This window comes from Sander lucioperca, chromosome 4 (genome assembly GCF_008315115.2).
Source record: "Sander lucioperca isolate FBNREF2018 chromosome 4, SLUC_FBN_1.2, whole genome shotgun sequence".
NCBI classification, from domain to species: Eukaryota; Metazoa; Chordata; class Actinopteri; order Perciformes; family Percidae; genus Sander; species Sander lucioperca.
The window spans coordinates 27047219-27071248 of record NC_050176.1 but is presented as its reverse complement, the minus strand read 5'-3'; the positions used below and the strand labels follow the sequence as shown (position 1 = coordinate 27071248).

The 24030-nt window shown below is 41.2% G+C and overlaps 1 protein-coding gene across 11 annotated transcripts in view; it reads right to left on the bottom strand.

Moving 5' to 3' along the window:
- Window positions 1-13742, bottom strand: part of LOC118494799 (CREB3 regulatory factor-like) — a 38309-nt gene extending 24567 nt beyond the window's left edge. The window contains exons 1-5 of one of the 11 annotated variants that reach the window (XM_035999949.1): window positions 13636-13742; window positions 12869-13032; window positions 3596-3673; window positions 3406-3470; window positions 3154-3270 (exon numbers count right to left, since the gene is read on the bottom strand). In XM_035999949.1, coding sequence (XP_035855842.1) covers window positions 3154-3270; window positions 3406-3414 — 126 coding nt within the window. In that variant the 5' untranslated portion in view covers window positions 3415-3470; window positions 3596-3673; window positions 12869-13032; window positions 13636-13742. Of the gene's footprint in view, window positions 1-3153; window positions 3271-3405; window positions 3474-3595; window positions 3674-12076; window positions 12198-12868; window positions 13129-13635 lie in introns of those variants that run through there. The other 10 variants (XM_035999951.1, XM_035999956.1, XM_035999957.1 and 7 more) reach the window with 10 other exon arrangements.
- Between the last annotated feature and the right edge of the window lie 10288 nt (window positions 13743-24030).

The following is a 24030-nucleotide window of genomic DNA, read 5'->3' as shown; positions in this document are numbered from 1 at the left end:
TACACTGTACCTTGAGCTGATTTCTGTCATTCAAACAACTCTGAGTTGTAGTTTAAAACTTTTACAGCCATTTTAATAAAATGAAGGGTTTTATTCGGGCTTGAGTCTATACATGCAGTTAATGGATACAGGCACACAGAACTCAAGGCTCGGTTGGCAACGATTAGCTCTGATTAGCGGTTAGCTCTGATTAGCGGTTAGCTCCGGTTAGCAGTTAGCTCCGTTATAAAGATATGAGTGGAGGAGCTGCCACTGAGAGGGGTAATCAACCAGACTGATAAATGACGTTCGGGGAGCTTTCACAGCAGCGTGGCCGCGGTGTTTCAACAGTTTTATTAGTACAGTTAATCCCACGGCAAGAACACCAGCAACTAGCTAACGTAACGATAGCCTCTCTGAGCAAGTGCACTCGGCAGCACGCAACTTCACGAAGGGGAGGGGCTGGAGGCAGCTCCTCTCTGTGCACTGTAAAAAATTACACTGGTGTGTGTGTGTGTGTGTGTGTGTGTGTGTGTGTGTATAGATATATACTATATTTTTACTTATTTAACTGTCTAGTGTGCAATTGTGTGTTCATACTATACATTATTATATTATTCTTTGTTGAATAATACAGAAGACAAAGAGCTTAAAAAAATAATCAAATATCGAATCGTAATCGCAATATTTGGGAAAAAAAATCGCAATTAGATTATTTTCAAAAATCGTTCAGCCCTAAAAAGTACTGTAAGTCTCTGCACTGTATTCATCTGGAGATATTTATGTTGCGTTCCAGACACAATTTTTAGCCCGTAAGTTACGACTTCAATTCACGACTCAGAACTTATTAGCGTTCCAGGCAAAGTCACGACAAACCCTTCTAGCTAGAGTTAGCGTTAGCTAGCGTTAGCTGATACTAGCGATTTCTAGTCGGCAACATATTTTGGGCTTCATTTAACAAACATAACCTGTAGTGGTACACAATCGTATGTGTATTATTTTGATTACAATGTGCGGAATTACTTTACGTTGCCTATTTATGTATATTTATTTCTATTTCTCACTGTTAATCACCGGCGTCTGTACAGCATCAACAGGGGTCGCCAATGTGTGTGTGTGTGACGTCAAAAACTGTAACTGGGAGTACAACGATCTGGCACGAGTTCACGAGTAGTAAGTTACGGGTTTGACTGCCGTTCCAGGGACAAGGTTGTGAAACCACGAGTTACGGGTTGCTTGGAACGCAGCTTAAATATGACATAAAACACGCAGTTTGGCCGTTGTATACGATGCTGTCATCTTTCGAGAGTTAACATGTCGAAGTAGGAAAATCACAGGTGTAAATAATAAAATGAACGAATGTGGAATTCCATTTAGCTGCTTTGGTTTCAGGGTCTTGACTCACTTAGAAACCTGAGTAGAATTAAGCCATGTTGAGTTAATGTTATTAGTAACACCTGTGCTTTTCCTGTTATAACAAGTCAGAATTACCTCTGTTGGAGAGAAAAAAAAACGCCTTTTTAAAAATTAGCCAACCTCCCCTCGAGGCCTAAATCCATAAGCTTAGTTCACTTTTTTTTTTCACTCCTGACTACTGATTGATAGAAATGAGATGCCAGGTGAACTGACTGCAATTAGGACCACTGCCGGAGAGCAAACATCAATGTCATTTGCAATGTCTTTTAAGGTTTTGTTCCATGAAATCTAAGGACTCCTTTTAGTGTCTAGGTACGGCAGGATAATGCTCAAATAAATCACAAGACCTAATTTACAACAGGATGTGTGTGAATCCTGGGATTGAGCAAAGACTCTCAAGGGCTGAGGCATACTGGGAAATTAAAATGTTAATAAAAAAAAATCTATCTTGAATGGGCTGCATGTCTAGTCCTAACGACCACTCAAAGCGCTTTACACACATACAGGCGTCATTCACAAACACATTCATACACTGGCGCCGATAAACATTCACGCACATTTACACACCGATGGCGCAGCATCGGGAGCAATTCTGGGTTCAGTATCTTGCCCATGGACACTTGCGCTATGGCTACGGTGCACGCGTAACGTATGTGCCATGGAATGTATCTTTTAACTGGCTACACCTGCAGCATACACATGGCGTAGGATTGTGTGACAGGCATGACTCTGAGCTTTTGCTTTGGGATTGTTGGTGTTTCTTCAGTTTTTGGATCCGGCACAGCGCTGTGAAACGTCAATCTACTGTCAACTGTTATCAAAGGACGCAGATGAGGGAAACAAGAAATCAAAAACAAAAACTCTCAAAACCAAACTGCCAATACGCTCACTGACAGTCAAACATAGTTTCACTTAAAAGAAATATAGACACTTTATGATCCATTTCTGTGTAAAAAGGCCACACACCTCACGTAAAAAAAATAGAAACAGAAGACTGTCCTATTTTTACGTTTGTAGAGCAGATCTCTGCAGAGCAGACGCATCACTGATGCGTTGCTCTCGTACCCGTTGTAGCCAGTTTCATTGATTAGAGTGGAAGCGTAATGTTGGCAAGTTACGCGTGCGATGTAGCCGGCCCGACAGACATGTAGACCACTCTTCGTCTTGAGCCACAGCCACCCACCAACTAGTTTCTCCGGAAACTTAGGGTCGTATTTTGCTGCTCTCAAACAAACATTTTCAAGAACATTCCAAAGCCCCTGGGAATTCACAATATGAGTCATGTGACTCGTAGGAGGAAGGTCTGGCTAGTCCACACAGCATTCCGGGATGGGAGAAAAACGTGCTCTGGTTTATTGGCATTTCTTTAAACCAATTACAATCGTCTTGGGCGGCGCTAAGCCCCAGACGGAGCCACAGCGCCGCTGCAAAATAGCCTCAGGAAGGAACTTGTTTTGGTGGAACGTATGTACGTTCAAAGGTTGTTTTAGTCGTGAAACAGAAAACTCTGATTGGACAGATAGTCTAGCTAGCTGTCTGGATTTACCCTGCAGAGATCTGAGGAGCAGCTAACCATAGTCCTCAGAAATCCATTGGAGTTTAGAACGCCAACACAAAGAAATCGGAAGGCGACGGACATCCGGCTGAAAAGAAGGACACCCAGCGGAATTTACGGCAGCGACAGAGCCATCCCGGAAGTGGAACGTCGTGGATATAGACTACGTGACTCGTAAAACTTTGCGGCTCTCGTTGTCTCACCTGGTCGTACTCAGTCCTGCCCCCTTGTGGCGACATGGCCAGAGGGTAGGGGCTCAGCAGACCCCTGTGTCCCCCGTAGGCCTCGCCAAACGCAGGCTCCATCCCATTCATACCCGGCTGCAAGGGAAGAAACACACACACACAGACAGACACAGAGTGAGACAGAAATCCAACAGGGAGACCACGTGGAGTATCATTCATGGATGACGGGGTTGTGTAGAGAACGACGGCAGGGGGGTGTTCCTACTTTACCTGAGGCATGCCCGAGGCAGGATGGTGTCAGGTCGCGGTCACAACGTCGGTTCAAGTGAATTCTGCTGCGAAAAACAACAATAGACAAACCAAGTTCAGATCTGTGAGACATCAAGGAGGAGACACGAAAGGAAACGAAAAGTAGGAAGATGACAGAAGAGGAAGAGGAGGCGAGGATGTTATGTATTACCAAAGGTTGAGAGTTGAAAGGGTCAAGGGGTGGGGCTCCTTTCACATGTCGCAGCCCTGCAGCTCTCAGCCTCCCAGCCTGGAGGGGAAAGAGAGGAAGAGGAGGAGGGACAGGGAAGGAGGAAAATCAGACATGGGTTCAACAGAGGACACAATCTGAATTATACAGCAATAAAACAGTGAAGGTAAACACATCGTTAAAGCACAGAGATATATGAGCATGTGATGTTTATCTGTTTAGAGTTTTGAGTTAAGAGCGTGAGATGTGGATGTGGTTATATTGTTTTCGTTGAATTCAGTTTGTTTGATCGGCACATTAGGAAGAGATGACAGAAGAAGATTTAAAAAAAACTTCCTTAGAGTAACACACTTGTTTAAACCTTTCAACAGTAAAACTATATATGTATAAATATATATATATATTTTTTTTTTTTTCCTTGTATTCTGTGTTTATGAAGTTAAACAGAATTAAAGATGTTGGAGCTCTTTTGTGACTGTTCAGCCACGGTGGCTATTGTTGCTTATTTAGCTGGCTACTTTTTCTAATAATACACCTATTTATGCAACATGAAAAATATGCTGCTGCCGCCAGCAATGTCGGACATATCATTTCCTGAAAGACCTGCCAACAACGAGCGTTTGAAATAGCAAACGCAGAAGCTTCTATGCACTAGAAAAAGGTTGAATTTTACTGTGTAGAGTAGCAAAGAATTCCTGTCACATTTGTAGATGGATATTTGGGAAATGACCAACTAGCGTCAGAAATTTCAGCACCACGTGTTCTTGCTATCACAAGCTGCATCAAAGAATAACTTCGATGTTAATTAAGTTAATTAATTAATTAATCACACACACTATATGTATATATCAGTTCAGCTCCACATAGGGAGACAAGCAAAGACACAATCACCTTAATAAACATGTAGTAGGGCTGCAACTGACGATTATTTTTATTGTCGATTAATCGGTCGTTTATTTTCCTGATAGATCGATAAGTTGTTTCGTCTATAAAATGTCAGAAAATTGTGAAAAATGTCGATAAGTGTTTTCCAAAGTCCAAGATGACGGCCTCAAATGTCTTGTTTTGTCCACAACTCAAAGATATTCAGTTTACTGTCACAGAGGAGAGAAGAAACAACAATATTCACATTTAAGAAGCTGGAATCAGAGAATTTTTACTTTTTTTTCTCCAAAGAAATGACCCAAACCGATTGATCGATTATCACAATAGTTATTATTATTATAATTATTATCAAAAGCTAACATTCTGAAGGCTAAACATGAAAATGTGCTAGCTAAGCTAGGTTAGCTGATTGACAAGTTGAATTTAGCGGTATTATATTGTATCACGACTGCCATTGCTGTGAATGAATAAAAAAAAAAAAGTGAAGTCAGTACCATTCATATTTTGGCCTGAGTTCCTGTTTTGCTACGGTTTTATTTTATGGATTTCTTATTGTCAACAATCCCCATGAAAAGACCCGAACCAAGAATGTGTTAGTCCGTCTCTCAACACTTTCTAACTATTGGTTCTTACTAGAGATTTGAATCTTTATAAACGGGTCACAACTAAGTAATTCTCTTCAAAGGGCTGTTCTGTTTTATATTTCAGAACATAAATATAAAGATATAATATGTAATATGTCTGCATTAAAATGTCTAAAAACGACTATACCTATGGTAAATGTTTTGTTGAATTGTGTACTTACAATAATACTGTACCAAATATTTCCAACAACGTTCAAACCCAGAACCCAAACTCGGCTAACTGGTCTAGCTACCACTGCAAACAGAATCTAAGGAATCTCTCTCTAATCTCTAATCTCGTCCGTGAACAGTTACCGTTCAATCGCCAACGGTGGTTAACAAAGAGGCCAACAACACCCATGATCACTCGCAACTTTACGTTGCATCAAATATCAGTGTTTACGTCATAGACTGTAAATAATATATAGTCATTGGTTTACATTTCATAGTTTCGATTGAGAGAGACCCCTAGCAGAAGAAAATTACATATTGTACATTTAATATAGCAGTAAACTATTTGCTATGTAAAAACATAGCGGTGTAATGGCGTCCTGAGCAGAGAATGAAGACACACTCCCTCTGTGTGTGTGTAATCTGAGCTTCTCTGTTCTTTGTGTTGATAGCCGCTCCGGTCACGCGTGCACGTGAGTGCCGTGTGCGTTGGTATCAGATGCCAAGGGCGTGACAAAGCATTGGTATTTGACGAGTTGGGGAACGGTCCGTGAGAACCGTGTGGAGGCAATCCCAAACCCCCTTTTTTTCTGAATATCGAATAGAAGCAGAATCTTTTTAGCAAACGTGACTCAAACAGGAGTAAATAGTGCATTTGTTGGGGACTATTTTCAGCAGCGGATTATTCCACATTTGGTGCTTTAGTGAGTATTTGGGGCAGCGGGACAGTGTGTGTGGAATTGAGTCAGACTAAACTACAGTGTGTGTGTGTGTGTGTGTGTGTGTGTGTGTGTGTGTTGAAAGAACCCAGAGCAACAGTGTGGCTCACTGAGTCTCAGCTCACAGTGTTTTAACAACAATGGAGCTCTATGGCACAGATATATCAGGTTTTGATACACACACAGTACTTGTTAGTAGGATATGGTCGTTGTTGGTTTTGGTCTTTTTAATGGGATTTCTTGACGAAAAGAAAAAAACGCCGATTATTGCCAGCCTTATCCTTTAACCTCGCTAACTCGTCTCTAAAGAGCAGCTTCTTCGGCTCCACCCAATACGGTTAAACTCCACCAATGAGATCTCCCCTGCCTGCGGAGCCATTCTGCATCAGTTAGCCTAATGTTTGTGTAACCAATACTCCAATTCTCCATTAGAGAGGAGGCCACAGTGCAAACTCCTGATCCGTTCATATGGGGGTATGATGAAACATCGAGCAACACTAAAAAAAAACAAAAAAAACGTACACACACGTTTGTTTCACTATCTTTGTGGGGACCCGCGATTGACGTAATGCATTCCCTACCCCCTTACCCTAACTTTAACCATCACAACTAAATGCCTAACCTTAACCCTTACCCTCACCCTAACCATAACCTAATTCTAACCCTAAAACCAAGTCTTAACCCTCAGGCTGTGCAGACCCCACAAGTATACTGGACTCCTCGGTTTTTGGACCCCACGAATATAGTAAAACACACACACACACACACACACACACACACACACTACCTGTAGGAAACCAGAAAAAAGCAGCTCACACTGACCCGGGTTCAGCGATTCAAAAACAATGCTATAATACGTTCTCTGTGGATTGACCTCAGGCACACAAGATTGAGGAAATGAGGATTGGCTGGGCGGTTATGACACTGCCTTGGCATGCCACATGGAAAAGTGGTAGAGCAAGCCAGCTACCAACATGCTGTGTACACAAACATTTGTCAGACACATAGAGCGTTTTGAAGTAGATAGCAAACGGCTGGAAGCAATGTTATAATCCCAGCGAGCTACGAATTCCCATTTACATCTTTATTGTAAAGTTTCAGCAGCAGTGCTACGAGCAGGAGTATTTGAGATAGAAAACACTGGTAGTTTACATGAGGAGTAAGGCGTTCTATGTCAGTACTTTGCTTGAAATAATAAAACTTGTTCAGGTGCTGCTCCTCAGCGTATAACACCTACTCATACTATGTATTATGCTACATAGTATCCCTTGTATCTTACAGAGCTCAAACAGTGTGGTTCCTGGAGTAAAAATTATTTTCTTCCATAATGATTTCAATTATTAGCCATAATGTCTTAACCATCCGAGGTAGAGAGAAAGTCTATGATCGTTTATGTACACAGTCTTGTTCTTTGCCTTTTCAAAATGTTCTTTTGAGCCGAATCAAATGTTTTATGGTCACGATTCATCTCGTAGCTGGTTGGCTTGGTTCCAGGCTTAAAACTCTACATATAAGCATTTATGAAATGTCAGTGGAGATATTGAATGGGGAAAAATCACAAGTGGACAGTCACTGTTGAGCTCTTTATCCCATACTGTATTATGTTAAATGTGTGACAGTGTTTTATCAGAGAATGCTGTTACTTTTAAAAGCAAACTAAAGACCTATATTTTTTAATCGAGCTTTAATAATTTATTTATCTATTCACGTATCTATTTATATATTTTAGCCTGTTTTGCTTCTTGGTGTATGTTAGTACAGTATATACCAAGTTGGGATTTTTATCCATTTAAATCCTGCATCTGGTGTTTCTTCACTGTATGATAATCTTTATGATAGTGTTTCCTCAGCTCCTGTTATTATTTTTATTGAATGCTGTAATTATCGAGGGTTTTTATTAGTTACAAATCCACTTATCGCATTGTGTGGTTTCTGTGAAGCACTTAGTGTTACATTGTATATGTATGAAAAGTGCAATATTAAATTATATATCATTCTGGTGTACATTATAGTAGATGGTATCACCTTACATATACTTTACTGACATTATGTCACTACTATGTCACTTCCCTATTACTTTTATTGCTTGCATTGTAATTTTGAGTTGAATTGCTCTCATATGGTTTCGATTTCTATTGTTATATTTATTTTATAGATTTCCAAGTATTTATTTATTTTACTTTTCTCTACCTGTACTTATTTCTGTCCTTGTGCTACTGCAACACTTGGGGTGTGTTCTGCACATTGACTGCTGTTAATATTAACAGTCTATGGTTCTGCACCGACAAACCGTAGAAAAACCTTTATTTAAACTGAAGCGGTGGTGCATTGGACACCATGCCGTGTGCGCACACAGAGTGCCGTTTTGATACCACGAGTTTACATACACGGTGCTGCTGATTGGTTAACACTTCTGACACACCCGCCAAACGAGAGAAAAACATATTGTGAAGCCCGTTGCACGCGGTTGCACACGGTTTCCTAACCCAAACAAGTCATTCAACCCGGAAACCGTAGAAAAAACGGTGCACACCGTTTTGAGATTGAATGTGTCTTGAATTTTTTAACTCTGATCAATTAAGGCTCATCTCATTTAATCAGCTATTATTCTGTCAGAGAAGGAGCCACATTTGTCCAACTACTTCATGCCCCTTTAAACGTAGTATACATATATGCATTCATCTCACTGTCATCATGTCCTCTAATCTCCTTTATCTGACTATAGCACTCCTCTGGCTTATTTGCTGTTTTTACAAGGTACACTTACACGGGGAAAACTCTTATTTCTATTTGTTCATACTCCAGCTGATATAGGAGCCAGGTGTGCCTTCGTGCAATAACAATCCTGCTATCATTTATTGTGTGTTGGTTCAACATAGGTTTGGTCCAAAGGTCTCCGTGCTCGTAAACACACAGGCAGAGTTCACCGTAACGCAACATGGGGAAACAAAAGTAAATTGCTTCATCATAAACTACTGTGGGTCAATAACCGCCGATATCCGTTGTCTTTATGTGCAGACAACAATCCATTTCGCTTTCTGTAAACAAGACTGCAAGAAAAACTGGATGCCAACACAACTGCGGCTTATGCAACAAATACACCGAATACATGCATGCTTACATTGCGGTACGTTTGTGGTTCATGCATGCGTGCAGAATTTACTTTCACTTATATAGACAAACCACATTTAAATGCCTCACAGCTACACATATCCTAAGTACAATTTGGGCTGTATTATTTGTGTCCTCTTCAAAAAATTGCTCTTAAAGAAATGTTATGTTTACTGTTATATTAAAATTTACACACATGCTTTATCCTTAAAACCATTTTGGTCATTTCCAGCCATTCATTTACTTACAACTGACCCTTGTCGTAGTGTATTAGTAATGCACTGGATGAATAATCCTAAACACTGTGTGGGCACAGAAAAGAAAAGACCCCATATCATTGCAACAGCTTATTATGTAACAACTCTGAAACAGGGTAGGGTATTCAAATGAATGCATATCACACCATAAAGTACCTACCATTGTTCTATTCGAGGGCTGCAACTAAAGATTATTTTATCATTGACGAATCGGCCCAAGGTTACCACTTCAAGTTGCTTATTTTGTTCAACCAACTGTCTAAAATCCACATATATCCCTTTAAAAGGTGCACTATGCGTTCCTGCATGACGTTGCTTCTGTTGACGTTCCAAGTAAATTCAAAACAAAACAGAGAAGCTCGCCCCTCCCCCCATGTTTCTGTAACTGTCATGACTAACTGACTAAAGGTCCAGACACACAGAGCCGATAATCGGCCGTTGGACAGTCTGGCAAGGTCAGTGACTCGAGTCTGTTCGTGTGTTCCGTGCCGTCGTCCGTCTGAGGGGCCGTCGTCCTTCATTTTGGCCGATTTGACATGTATAATCGGCGGGGAGGGCACTGCCGTCAGTCGGGCTCAAATGACCAATCTGATTGGTGGAGTGCTAACCCGGAAACGGGGAGCGGAATGAGCGTGACTAGAGTCTCTCAACATCTGACGAAAATCTTTTTAACTGACCTTTGTCGACCTGAAATGAAGACAGATTCAGCAACTGCACGGCCTATTTCTCGCTTAAAAAATATTTTCAGAAACCCGTTTCGGTGAACTATTTTAGTACAATATGAGATCGTATTCTGAACGAACCGCCATGACAGTCTGTCTTTGAATTTCCTGAGAAACCAGACCCACGTGACGCGTTCGTCCAATCAGCTGCCGGTTTTCATTTTTGGGAGACAATACAGGATTGTCTCCAATACAGGAGACAATCCTGCTGTTATGGAGACGTATTACGTCTGATCGCTTTGGTGCGTTCCGAGGCACTTTTTGGACCAATTTGGGGAGACTGACGACGTTTTGGCCATCGGCTCTGCATGTCTGGGCCTTAACTGTCACTAACCCCCACCCCCTCCCCCAACCATCTTGTCGATGACTGGCTGGAACGTGTTTGTTATATTTTGGTGCTTATCCTGTGCCTCTAGTGTTTGTGTGACGTTTACGGCCCCTGTGTTGTCTCCCGAGAGGCTTTTTCACGGTGTGTTCAGGGGGCAGGCAGCTAGCGGATCAAGGAGAGATGCCTACGATTTGAGACAAAAATTAAATTGCGCTGAAACCATGCAGGAACTCATAGTGCACCTTTAACTAGGCTATCACATTAGACAAAGCAAAAGCAGCAAATCCTCAAAACTGAACGAACGGTTTGAACACCATCAATCGAAAATAGTTTGATTCATTTTCTGTCAAACTACTAACTGATTAATCAACTAATTTATCGTTTGGACTCTACTACATTTCAACAGGGTAATACAATGCGTTTGTGGCAGAAATATGACTTTATTATGGTATTCTTTGTAATATGGTATCACTATCAGGGGTCAAATGTATATAAAAGTATACTTCTATATATTTTCTAGACTTACTTGTGTCATTAAATACCCTGATGTGTTTGTAGTTTCTAATGACGTTTGGTGTTATTATCCCATATGGTATCTCTACTCACTAACTTGTGTTTGTATTGCAACTTTCAAAATAAAAAAGGTGTTTTAGAAGCTGGTTATAAGTCACAATTTCACTCATCCAAACATGTGGCAAACACTTTTGAATGTGGAAGCAAGTCATGCTGACTGTTGACCGTGAGGCAAATTTAGAGCATGAGCAAGTGTCTGACCAGACAATGGACCTTTAACAGCTGGCGGCCTCTTTAGAAAAGACCTTCCAGTATGATAGAAGACAGCACCGTCCGTAACGGATGGATGGATGTTACGCACGGAGAGACGAGCGACAGGAAAAAAAGTAAATTAGGCCAGAGTCCAAAAAGAGGCTGTGATGGCGGAGAGTGTGCCCGAAAACAGCGAAGAGGAGACGGGAGAGCAGGGGGTGGGGGGTTGGGGGTGGGGGGGAGAGAGGCGGTCTGGCTGTCTGTCTGGGAGGCCAATTTGCCAAATTAAAGCTCCAAAAATCTGGGCGGCGGACAAAGCTCCGTCTCGCCTGGGAAATCTCTCTTTCTCGTCTAATAAAATACACTAAACTTCGATCACAGCAAGAGGGGAGAAAAAAGACAAGAACAAGCACCCAATACGACCCGGATGCGCCCCCTGTCTCTCCTCTCCGTGTCCTTGGAGCACCGTTTCCCGTAACGAAGGAAAGCAAAAGTGGCCCCGTGTGCCGCCCCCTGTATCGCCTCGCTCCCCTGTCCATGCGGTGCGCGTCCCGCTCTCTCCCCCCCCCGTAAAAAAAAAAGCCCGTCAATCTCCCGATGAACCGAGCGGTGCAACAGCACTGATGGGGCATGAAGGTGCTGTGTGTCCGCACAGCTGGATAGCACAACAACGGCAGCAGCACACAACAGAGCCAGAGCAGGGAAGAGAAGAAGGTGCCATGGAGGCAGCCAGCAGTGTGTCCCGCATGGCACGGCACGGCCGAGGAGCCGCACTTCCACATCCAGACAAGCCTCTTTTCTATTTCACACTGGAAATTCACAAGCCATGCATTTTTTATTATTATTATTATTATTTCAAAAAATAAAATCATAAATTCCTACCAAAAGCAGATCTACCACGCGTCGCGGAGTATCCAGCAGCCGAGACAACAGGGATCCTTTCAGCGCAAGACAACAATAAAAAATGGGGCGCAGCTGGTAGTGCCACCGGATGTCCAATATTAATAGTTAATACGGCCGATTTCTGAGCATGTGGATCGGCTTCACCGTTTAACTGCTCCTGCTACCTGCAGGTATAAAACTCGGTTTTATGGCCACGCCAACTCGGACTTCCGTGAAATATTCAAGTTGACGCGAGGAATAAATCACAGAACAAGTTTGGCTGCTGTTTGTCCACCTGCAGGTGCTGCTGCCGATCGGTGGTGGTAATGTTACAGGCCCGGGCAAGTTATTCTCGGTATAAAAAATTTAGCTTTATCACCCTAAAACTGTAAAGTTTGCAAGCATAAAGACACACAGGGTGCAATGTTATCGTCCTTTCATATGCGCAAGAATATAGGAAATATGCAAAAAAAACAAACAAATGTAAGCTAATACAAGTACATGATGAGCCAGCAGTTTTATATGTTGCAAATATTGTTGAATAATGTTTCCTGGAATCAAGCTCATATTCCATCCATGGATATTAATGCATTTAAATACTCCAAGTCAAGTGTGCCATGCATGCTACTCTATGTATTATCCATGTGAAAGTGGCCATTTTTATCATAGAAGACCGTTAAAAGCGCACATATTTTCCCTCTCCGTTTGTCAATAACTTCTCAGTCGTGAAACTTGATGTGAATTGCGCATTTATTTTTGGCTATAGAGAGACATCTGTGAGATGGGCTTTACCTTACCGCGCGTCCTCGGATGTCCCCTCGGACTTAAGGCTCCTCCGGACCGGGGTAAAATGTCGGCCTCGGCCTCTCCAGATGATATTATTAAGCACCATCCACACACATGAGAAGAGCCCGCGTTGACAGCAGCGGCCGCTCAGCCATAAAATCCCATTTCACCTACAGCCACATGCAGGAAGTTAGTTTACAGCAGTCGCGAGCTGGCCTATATGGCGGATAAACGGGACAGAAAAGATGGTTGTAGGACTGTTAACACCCCCCCCCCCCCCCACCTCGGCTGCTTCACCACCACCACCACCACCTCCTCCTCCTCCTCCTCCTCATGTCTCCCTCCCTCCATTGGAGCAGAAGCTTAACGTTTTGGAGATGAGATGGTGGGAGAATAAAAGCTCTCTTCTCCCCCCCTTGCTGAAGCTAATTCCTTTTATTAATAAAGTTTTACAGTCTTGTAAGTTGCAGCAGCTGTGTGTGCCATATGCCCTCCGCAGAGCTCACAAAAACAAACACACTCTCTCTACAGTCCCCGCGCGGTTTAAATTCACTTTTTAGGGACAGAAAGGAAGACAAAAAACCGTAAAAAGAGACATGGAGGGCGTGGGTTCGCTCGGCTGGATGCGTTGCACAGGTTTAAGGTGCTCTTTTGGTGTTGGTGTTGTTGTTGTTGTTGTTGTGTACCAGTGTTGTTGTTTACGCAGTAACTAGCTACATGTTGTATCGTTCAGCGGACCGTAAAGGTACAAAAAGCAGCTGTGAGTGACTGACCTGATCGAAAGTGGAAGTGTGTCAGCTGTAAAAACAGTTGCAGCTCTCATCGGCGGATTAGGGGCACTTGAGTTCACGATTAATCCCGTAGACCAATTGTCAATCTCGTGAGATTTAGTGTGCCTGAGTTCTAGCCGGGAGTTTCAAAATAAAGGTCGCGTTGAGGAAAAGGCAAAATTTCAATTGAAGATTGATAGACTACAATATTACCAATACCGTTTTTATGCCCATGCTCTTGTAAGTAGCAGTGAGAGTCTTACTGTTTACAAATTTAATTGCTGTTTACATATATAGGCTATATTTATATTATCTACATAGTTACATGTTTATGTTTTTTTGTGTCCAGTTTTGTTGATTTTGTTTTTATCTGTATATCTATTTCTGTGTAAATAACATTGTCTTGTATGTGTTTTCTGTGGTTTTGGAGATTGTATCTATGTATGAATGTAGGCTACAAGTTAGCAATTATTATAACAATTTTTGTCTTCCTGATCTTTGTTAATAAACCATTTTTTTTAGCTGAAAACCAATGTGTGGGCATTGTTGGTCCAAATCTTGACATTTATTGCAAAGTATTTGAATTCTACATATTTTGTTATATGCATAGCGACTGGCCTCTACTAGTTGACATCCAGCTTTTGCAATTTGCTTTTGCTACTGGCTGATGGTGCTGGCTTTCCTTACCAGACAACCAAGCATTTGTATTGCTATTGGTAAAGATACTGGATTAGCCTTGTTTTATGGAAGTTGATTTGTATGGCTTGAATTGAGATTGAAACGGAATAAATTAATCTTTAATCTTCATTCTATATTTAAATTTGCTAAATCTGACCAGAAAGCTTAAAGGTCCCATGACATGCTGCTTTTATATAGGCCTCAGTGGTCCCCTAATACTGTATCTGAAGTCTCTTTATATATACCTTAGTGGTCCCCTAATACTGTATCTGAAGTCTCTTTATATAGACCTTAGTGGTCCCCTAATACTGTATCTGAAGTCTCTTTATATAGACCTTAGTGGTCCCCTAATACTGTATCTGAAGTCTCTTTATATAGACCTTAGTGGTCCCCTAATACTGTATCTGAAGTCTCTTTATATAGACCTTAGTGGTCCTCTAATACTGTATCTGAAGTCTCTTTTATATAGACCTTAGTGGTCCCCTAATACTGTATCTGAAGTCTCTTTATATAGACCTTAGTGGTCCCCTAATACTGTATCTGAAGTCTCTTTATATAGACCTTAGTGGTCCCCTAATACTGTATCTGAAGTCTCTTTATATAGACCTTAGTGGTCCCCTAATACTGTATCTGAAGTCTCTTTATATAGACCTTAGTGGTCCCCTAATACTGTATCTGAAGTCTCTTTATATAGACCTTAGTGGTCCCCTAATACTGTATCTGAAGTCTCTTTATATAGACCTTAGTGGTCCCCTAATACTGTATCTGAAGTCTCTTTTATATAGACCTTAGTGGTCCCCTAATACTGTATCTGAAGTATCTTTTATATAGACCTTAGTGGTCCCTAATACTGTATCTGAAGTCTCTTTATATAGACCTTAGTGGTCCCCTAATACTGTATCTGAAGTCTCTTTTATATAGACCTTAGTGGTCCCCTAATACTGTATCTGAAGTCTCTTTTATATAGACCTTAGTGGTCCCCTAATACTGTATCTGAAGTCTCTTTCCCAAAATTCAGTCTTGGTGCAGAATTACAGCCACTAGAGCCAGTCCCACAATGAGCTTTCCTTAGGATGTGCCATTTCTGTGTCTGTAGCTTTAAATGTTATTGAGGAGGAGAGAGAGAGAGAGAGAGGGGGGGGGGGGGGGTGGCCTTGACCAACTGCCATGCTTCGCTTGTTTTCAAGTCATGATGTATCTCTCTTTCTCATTTGTGCCCAAATTCTCTGGGAGGGCAAAGCAAAGAAAGGGGAGGTAACCTTTCCCCTTATGACAACATAAGGAGCAGATTCCAGATCGGCCCATCTGAGCTTTCATTTTCTCAAAGGCAGAGCAGGATACCCAGGGCTCGGTCAGGCAGGCTGGGGGAACTCATATTAATGTTAAAAAACCTCTTAAAGTGACATTTTCATGCCATGGGACCTTTAAAAAAAACCTTGCAACCTTGAAGGGCCTTTCTGTGTGGATTTTGCATGTTCTCTGTTTGCCTCCTCCAGTTTTATTTTGAAAACTCAGCGGTTACTTTGTAGTCTAGACGGGTACAAACAAAGACATTTGGAAACGACGATGCGTGTCAGTCGGTTAGGTAGGCTTACATTCAGTAACTGTTCTGAGTGCTGAAAGTGTTCCTTGACCGAAAGAACCTGGCAAAAGAAGTGGAGTTGGTCCCCGGGCGCAGCAGCGGCCTGCTGTTCCTTTGAATAGGATGGGTTAAATGCAAATAGCCTAATACATTTTGTTTCTATGTATGTTAGTGCTTAGAAATGACAATAAAGGCACATTTTAACCTGATTCATTCTCATTCTCAAAAATACTAAATCTAACTAGGCTACAGTAAACGTCCATTTCAAAATAATATATAACTACTTAAGTGTTGCAAATTGCCAAAAAAAAGGGCCAATAATCGATCTATCCCTAATATTGATAACAACAATAACATTTAGTGTTGCCAATTGAAATACCAAATTGACTTTTGTAGGATGTCATATTACATTTTATGTATTGTTATTTTTTTTTTACAACATACTGTACATGAAATAGTTTATAGTTTTTGGTCTGTGCTGTTTTTTTATTATGAAAAGCACACAACCGTATTTCCGGTTTGGTGTTACCTGACTGTTGATAGCTTGACCCACATTAGAGCCAGCGGTGAAAACGAATACGGTTTGTAACTACGACACGGCGTCGTCACAGGGGCGGGGGCATACGACCCGTCTTTAAGGACGTCTGAAGCTGTGTGAACCCGCTGACCCCAGCACTGCCCCGGGAGTCTTCAGAGCCGCAGAGCCCCGATGAAACCGCTTCACCTCCATACCGACATTACACGGAGCAGCAGACCCCGGCAGGCGGCCTCCACAGCCGGTTAACCACAACTTAAAAGCGACCACAAAGTGCTCTTTCCTCTGTAAACTCACTTCTTAGTGGTTCACTTTTTGATAAATGTGAACGTGATTGAGAAATCTATACTACATCTTCCCTCATTGGTAATTTGGTGGACAAAATATAAGAAACACCTCTCAGTTTAACACAATACTTCAACAGCACCACAAACTAGGCTTACAGCTTAAAAAATGACCATACAGTTTAATCATCACCTCTACAGTTGTTTCATCAAAAACGGAACATTATAACTTAATGAAGGGAGGTTTTATTGCAGGACTGCTATATTAGACTTTAGGTGCACATAGCAAATTGGGGTAACACTTTACTTGAAGGTATCTACATAAGAGTGACATGACACTGTCATGACAAATGAACTCTAACCATAACCATAACTTGTCATGACAACAACCGAATGACACTTGCTAAAAGAAGTGTTATGTCATAAACGTTTATGACTTGTTTATAAACATTTATGACACGTTCATGACAGTGTCATGTCACTCTTATGTAGATACCTTTAAGTAAAGTGTAACCCAAATTGGCAACTGAGTTTATATAAGAATGAGAAGTGCAGAATTTAAATATAGACCTATTTATCATAACAATATATCTCTGTTAGAGCACAGCCTGTACATCCTCCTGGCAACCAATATCATCACAACATAACATCGTAGGGAATAAGATTGCAGTTCATTTTTTTAAAGGTCGTTGCATTTTTTATCTATTTGAGTTATGTTTACCTTATCTAAACTTATTGTTGTGTTGGTGATGTTGTTTATAGGGCTGGGTATCGCCAATGATTTTCCAAATCTGTTCTAGCTGTTCTAAGACTTACTGTATATTCACATATTCACATTATTGATGATTATTTATCTATATTATTGTCTATATCTATCTATATTATTATCTAGGTTATATTTGCCGTTATGCTTCTGAATTTCCTTTTTTAGCTGTTAAATGTTACACTCAGTACACATCTTAATCGCAATGCTCCAATAACCAAATTTAAGGGCTCCTTATCAAAATGTCTATGCTATTTGTTAATGAAAAAAAAGAACATCGGTATCAGCCTAGAAATCCTGCATCTGTCAGGGTCTATTTTTAAATATAGCTACTGTATATTTAAATTGAGGGATTAAATTATGCATTATCAGGCTTGCAGCTGCTCCCTAGTGATGAAAAGAAAACCCCCTCTATATAAGAGCTGGTGTTATTTAGGCCAGCTCATATAGCTGTTTGCCTAAAGATTGTTAATGTACTCTTGGAGTAAAGCAGGTTGTCATGGCGCATTAATCCACAATTTATGAATATTACAGAAGATAAGCTGTGGGCTGTGCATTTATCTGTGTCTGTCAGTTATATGTGTAGGCCTGTAGGCTGTTTGTGTGTATGCTCTTAAATAATGTATACTAATTGGCATTCATCTGTTTAAACAGACATTTAGGCCAAAGGCTTGGCTGTATCATACTTAAAGGACAATACCGCCATTTTGAATAAGTGGGCTCTGTCCTCACTCCATTATCTTTCTTTCTCAGTTGTGACACCTATCACTCTGTTTGTCAATCAGTCACAAAAACACTGTTGCTTTTTCAAAATGTCATGTAGATTTTATGGGCTGTTTACTCATTAATGAATCTGCATCTACTGAGACAGTGACTGCGCTGCACCACCACTCATTTATTTGCTGTTAACTTATGGATGGGTGTTTTTTCCTCTTAGGTAATAATGCAGTGAGAGTAATTGTAGCTATATACAGTAATATAATCATAATCCAACACAACAATGTGTGCTGAGCCTGCAGGTACACGTTCAACACGTTGCGTCATTATTTTGTTTCTGGCTCTGCTCGAACATTTATTTCATTTAACACTGATAAAACAAGTAATTTAAGGCAAGAATGACATTTAGACCTCATTAAATCACAATAAAATCATGTCTTTCTGATTAAAATTACAACAAAAAATGACAAAAAACACATTGATGTGGGCAAAAGACTATAGTTGAGGTCATGTGTTTAGCTGATCCAGGGCCGTCATACTACCAAGTTTCTGTTGTGCTATTCAGTGGTGTAGTCCACGTGATATGCAGGTATATGTCTTATACACACTAAGAAAGCTCCAGAATTACGTGATTGTTCTGTAAAGTACTGTAAAGACAATAATCTGCGAGTCGGGCCGCAAGACGCTCCGCTTCTGAGACGCTCCGCTTCTGAGACGCTCCGCTTCTGAGACGCTTCTGGTGTGGTATGGCGCGTGGTGGAGGATGAAACGCCGCCAGAACGCAGTATAGACGCGCCCGGCGGAGAATCGGAGTAAAACGTGGGGTATACTCGCCGCAGCCTAGCTGTCGAGCACCAGTGTGACGTCATGGGAGCGCCGTAACTGTTTATACTCCCGCGTGGTGGTCGCGACACTAGTTGAAATCCTCTCCTGAACAGAGGTGGCGTTAATGAGGAAAGGCTACCGACTTTGCTATTTCTACGGACTAGAAGAAGAAGAAGAAAAAAGGTAAACGACCATAGACAGTATATAAACTGGACCAACAGATCCCGTTGCTCTGGACGGAGACCAGTGAAGGATATTAGAAGCACTTTTCCGGTGAGCGCTGAGCGTTACTGTGCAGCCTCCAACTGAGAGAGACGACGTAGATGTGATGTGAGCAACGTGTCTGAAAGTTGTAAGTCTTCTGGTAGCTGTGCCAAGAGAAGTCTCATCATTCCCAATCTTGCAGAGACGGAGAGCGTAGGTATATGTAAGGAGATAATAGGCACAGGCTAATTATTGCTAACTAAATGCTAGTTAACATTAGTAATTAAACTTAAACAGCTAATGTAAGTTGAAACTGCCTGAGAGCTTCTCCTGTACTATACGGTAATTCCTCTACTATGCAACAGTAAGTCGCGTGGTTATGACACAATCGTTAGTTTTACAAAAACGTCTGCTACGGAGCCATAACGTGAGGTACAAGGTAATGGAGCCTTTTATACATTGTCGTGTTTCTTTAGAAATAAACAATGGACAAATAAAGTCTTTAAACACTTCAGATGTAAAGTTATTCGCTGTCAAAGTGACGTCAAAATGAATGGCAGTCAATGGAATGCTAACGGCGGGTGAGTGCTTGTTAGCATCAAAATGGCGCCATAGCAGCTACGCGTTGTTGATAAACGCTTACCCCCTTGTAAACAACAACAGAACTGGCAGCAGCATTGACGTCAATGCTTCGATTTGATTCGATGACCTACTTCGTCGGATCAAGCCTTCCATTCGCCATAAAACAACTCATCTTAAGCCAGTAAGTATACAAGAGAGACTGGCAGTCACTCTGAAAATAGAGTGGTGCCAGCCCTCTGGTCGCGCACTCAAAATCCTGGCGCACCAGCGAGATCTACGTAATTTTTACATCACATTGGTGCGCGCGAGCTCGGATACGGCGACTGTAAAATGGCCTTAACACTCTTTGTCTGCAGGTGGTGTACATGAGAATCTCTACCTCTGTAGGAATGAGTTGTTGTTGTTGTTACTGACTTTGTTTACCTGTAGGTGGCGCAGGTTGGTAGGACTGGAACTGGTCCGGAACTGCAGCTTTGCAATTGGACAAAATAGTCTGGGCCTGGTTTCAGGTGCTTCGCATTAATGCCTCTGTTAGACATGTAACAATAAACCACAACACCACATCAGTTTCAGTCTTTAAAAACAGATCATCTTACTAACAAGCAGGCAAATGTATGTTACCTCATAAAGTATTTCACTTTCCAGCTCCTTCAGTTTTCCTGTTACAAAAAAGTACATTTATTGAGCGAATATCTTCCTATGTAGCTTGTTCCTGAATTTGAGTATTTGAATGGTCAGAAATCTTACATTGTCCCTTGCGCAGGCGTGTATTTTGAGGTCTTCGTTGTAAAGTTCTGCCGTTTCTTCCAGAAATATACAGGTCTGCCTGATAGATGAGATGAGCAAAATGAGCTTGAATGACTGTGTGAATCTTGCATGGGTGCCTCCCTGCATCATTGTTAGAATCTTGCGTGAGGGAGTCAACATTGTCCTTGATTGCCAAGGTAACTTCAACAAACTGCCTCAGTCCTTCACCAGTCAGTCATCCGCCTCTCTCACAGGCAGTGCAACAACATCAGCAAGAGATTCCACAGGAAGGGCGACATGCATCATATTTATTTTTCTCTTTTGCACAAACACACACAGGACTCGAGACAGGACTCTAAGTCACTGGTTCCCAACCTTTTTGGGCAGAGGACCCCCACAGCCCTGTCAGATGAACTCAGTACCCCTTCATCAATTCCTATGTTCCAAATGTATAACACTATACATACTATAGAAATTGTTAATGTTTTCAGACTTGTTGAACTGTCAATATTTAGATTGCTGAATGTTTCAACCATTTATCCATTTTAGCTAACTATTTGAACTGTTTAGTCAGTAGGCCTACTTTAAGCTAACCATTTTAGCAACCTATGCAATAATTTAAGCTAGCCGGATTATTTCTACTGTTTAGCCATTACTTTAAGATAACTATTTCAAATGTTAAGCTGTTACTTTTAGCTAACTATTTCAAATGTTTAGCTACTTTTAGCAAGCCTATTTTTACAAAAACGTCTGCTACGGAGCCATAACGTGAGATACAAGGTAATGGAGCCTTTTATACATTGTCGTGTTTCTTTAGAAATAAACAATGGACAAAAAAAGTCTTTAAATGCTTCAGATGTAAAGTTATTCGCTGTCAAAGTGACGTCAAATGAATGGCAGTCAATGGAATGCTAACGGCGGGTGAGTGCTTGTTAGCATCAAAATAGGAGCCATAGGAGCTACGCGTTGTAAGGAGAGGCTTACCCCCTTGACTAATTTCTACCATTTATTCGTTACTTTAAGCTAACTATTTCAACTGTCCATCCATTACTTTTAGCTAACTATTTCAACTGTTTCAAGCCGTTATTTTTAGCTTACTATTTCAACTGTTTAGCCATTACTTTTTGCTAATTATTTCTTCCATTTATTCATTACTTTTATCTAACTACCTGTTTCAACTTCTGTGCTCACTTGCTAACTAGTTTTCCAGGACTCTTACATAACTGCAACAACTCGTGTTTAGGTGTACAGCTTATATATTCTTTTAATCAGATTTTTTTTTTCAAATTAGTTGAGCTACTCTACGATCTTTCCACGTATCCCCTGGTTGGGAATCACTGCTCTTGACTCAATTAACCTGTAACCTAATAAAGATATGTGTGTTTGTGTAGGCCTACTTGTTATTGTGTCTTTGTGAGATAGGATTCAGTGTACATAAGGTTAAAGGGTTAAGTTGGGTTGAGTCATGCAAAGACCTATTTTGGACATGTAGCATTTTCATTGAAACCCAATAAAGTGTGTAATGTGTGTGTTTAAGTCACAATTCAAAATGCATTCCAGCCTGCTCAGAAGAAATGTTCACAATGTCAAGAGAGCAGCAGGCTTGTATGAGACATATTTTTTTATTGGGTGTTTCACATACAATTATTTACTTCACACCAATACAAGGTTGCATATAGGAATTTTGTAACCATGGCGACTTTGACCATACACACACACACACACACACACACACACACACAAATTCTAGCACTATCTCCATCTATGTTGCCAGGAATATTTAACAGATACGCAGCAGCCAGTTATCAAGAACTGAACAAATTTGTGAGAAAAAGAAAATCATTTTCCAGGTCAGTTCACACGTCACCAGTGTGTTGTGGAGTGTTCACTACTTTAATTCAGTGTGTTTGGCCGGGCGAGAACATTGCCATTTGTTGTCTGATGATTCACTGACACTGAGAATGTGACTCTGTCCTTTTGCCAGCTAACTGTAGCACGTTGAGTTATGAGTGGGATTGGGAATGTAATCAAAACCAACCACAGAAACAAACCCAAAGCACAAGGATTTACGGGTACATCTGATAGCACTCAGTTCATAGTTTGAAAGCTCAACAGAAGAAAATAGGAGTGAGAGCAAAACCACAGTCTTGACTGAGGCTCATATTCAGCTTTTTCTAATGTGCTCTCGACTGGTATGAACACCAAAGACCTAAACACAACACTGAGCTTCAGTTACAGGTAGGGCTGACTAAGACCAAATCGACCCATTAGTCAATTAGTCGACTAATCGGTCGATTTGGTCTTGGTAGACTATAATTTCTTCAGTCAATTAGTCAATTTTGTTAAGCTTTTTCATGCTGAATGACTTATTTCCAAGAAACCTATGAGCACATTTCTGGTAAACACAACATTTAAAGTGGTGCTTTTGCATGATTCTTTGTGGAGAAACTCAGTTTTACAGATGGTACGTGCTATGGACTGCATTTATATTGCATTATATGAACTAAGAATTTCTTTAGTCGAGGACAGTCCTAGTTACAGGACAGACTTGTGTTGACTCCCCGACAGCACCAACATCTCTAACATGGCCGGTTGATAGTTTACCAAACCTTTCGCCAACAGCTGAGCTACTTATGAGTCCACAAGCTCTGGTTCACTTGAAATGGCAAACTAAATACCATCATTCTGGCAAGGAAAGCCTCACTCTCTTGGTGTGATCACGGGCGCTCACACTCTATTTGATGTGGGTCCCTGCTTGTGTAACTGACTGTACATTACACTGCTGTACATCCACTTTTAGGTGCATGCCACCACCACAACTACGAAAGAGGGCTGGAGGAAAAGATACAAAGCAATTTGGTCTTTCTAAAAAGTAGCTGTATATTGATTTTGATTCTTTTTGGCTGAAGCAAAGTGGTTTTAGAGAAGAGGACAAAGAGGGACAGTGTTAAGGAAGGATGGGGGGAGGGAGGGGACTCAGGGTTGGAGATGGGGAGTGTAAGGGAGAGACGTAGTTGTGGTAGTGGCTTGCAGCTGAGACTCTTAAAAGCAACCAGGAGGAGGCAGGTGTGTCACACCAGAATCTTATTCAAAGTGAATGATAAAATGACAACCTTGTTGTAAGCCTAACTGCTGGAAGAGGGAACATAATATATGCTGTTAAACAGATGTACCCAAGAACCACAAACTTTGGCGGCGTTGGCAACTTTCCCTCCAACACCATCATGACCTTAACTAAATTTCAAACAAACAAACAACTGTTTTGGATGTTTAGACTGCTATGAAGCATGCCGCTGTACTGTTTCTCTGCAGATTAGTCTCGCGTTGCCAGCTCTATCGCCACAGTGCTGTGGAGTAAGGCCTGGCTACACCACACATATATTCTGGGATAGGAGAAAAAAAAACACTCTGGGTTGTTTGCATTTCTTTAAACCAATCACAATCGTCTTGGGCGGTGCTAAGCTCTAGACGAAGCGACGGT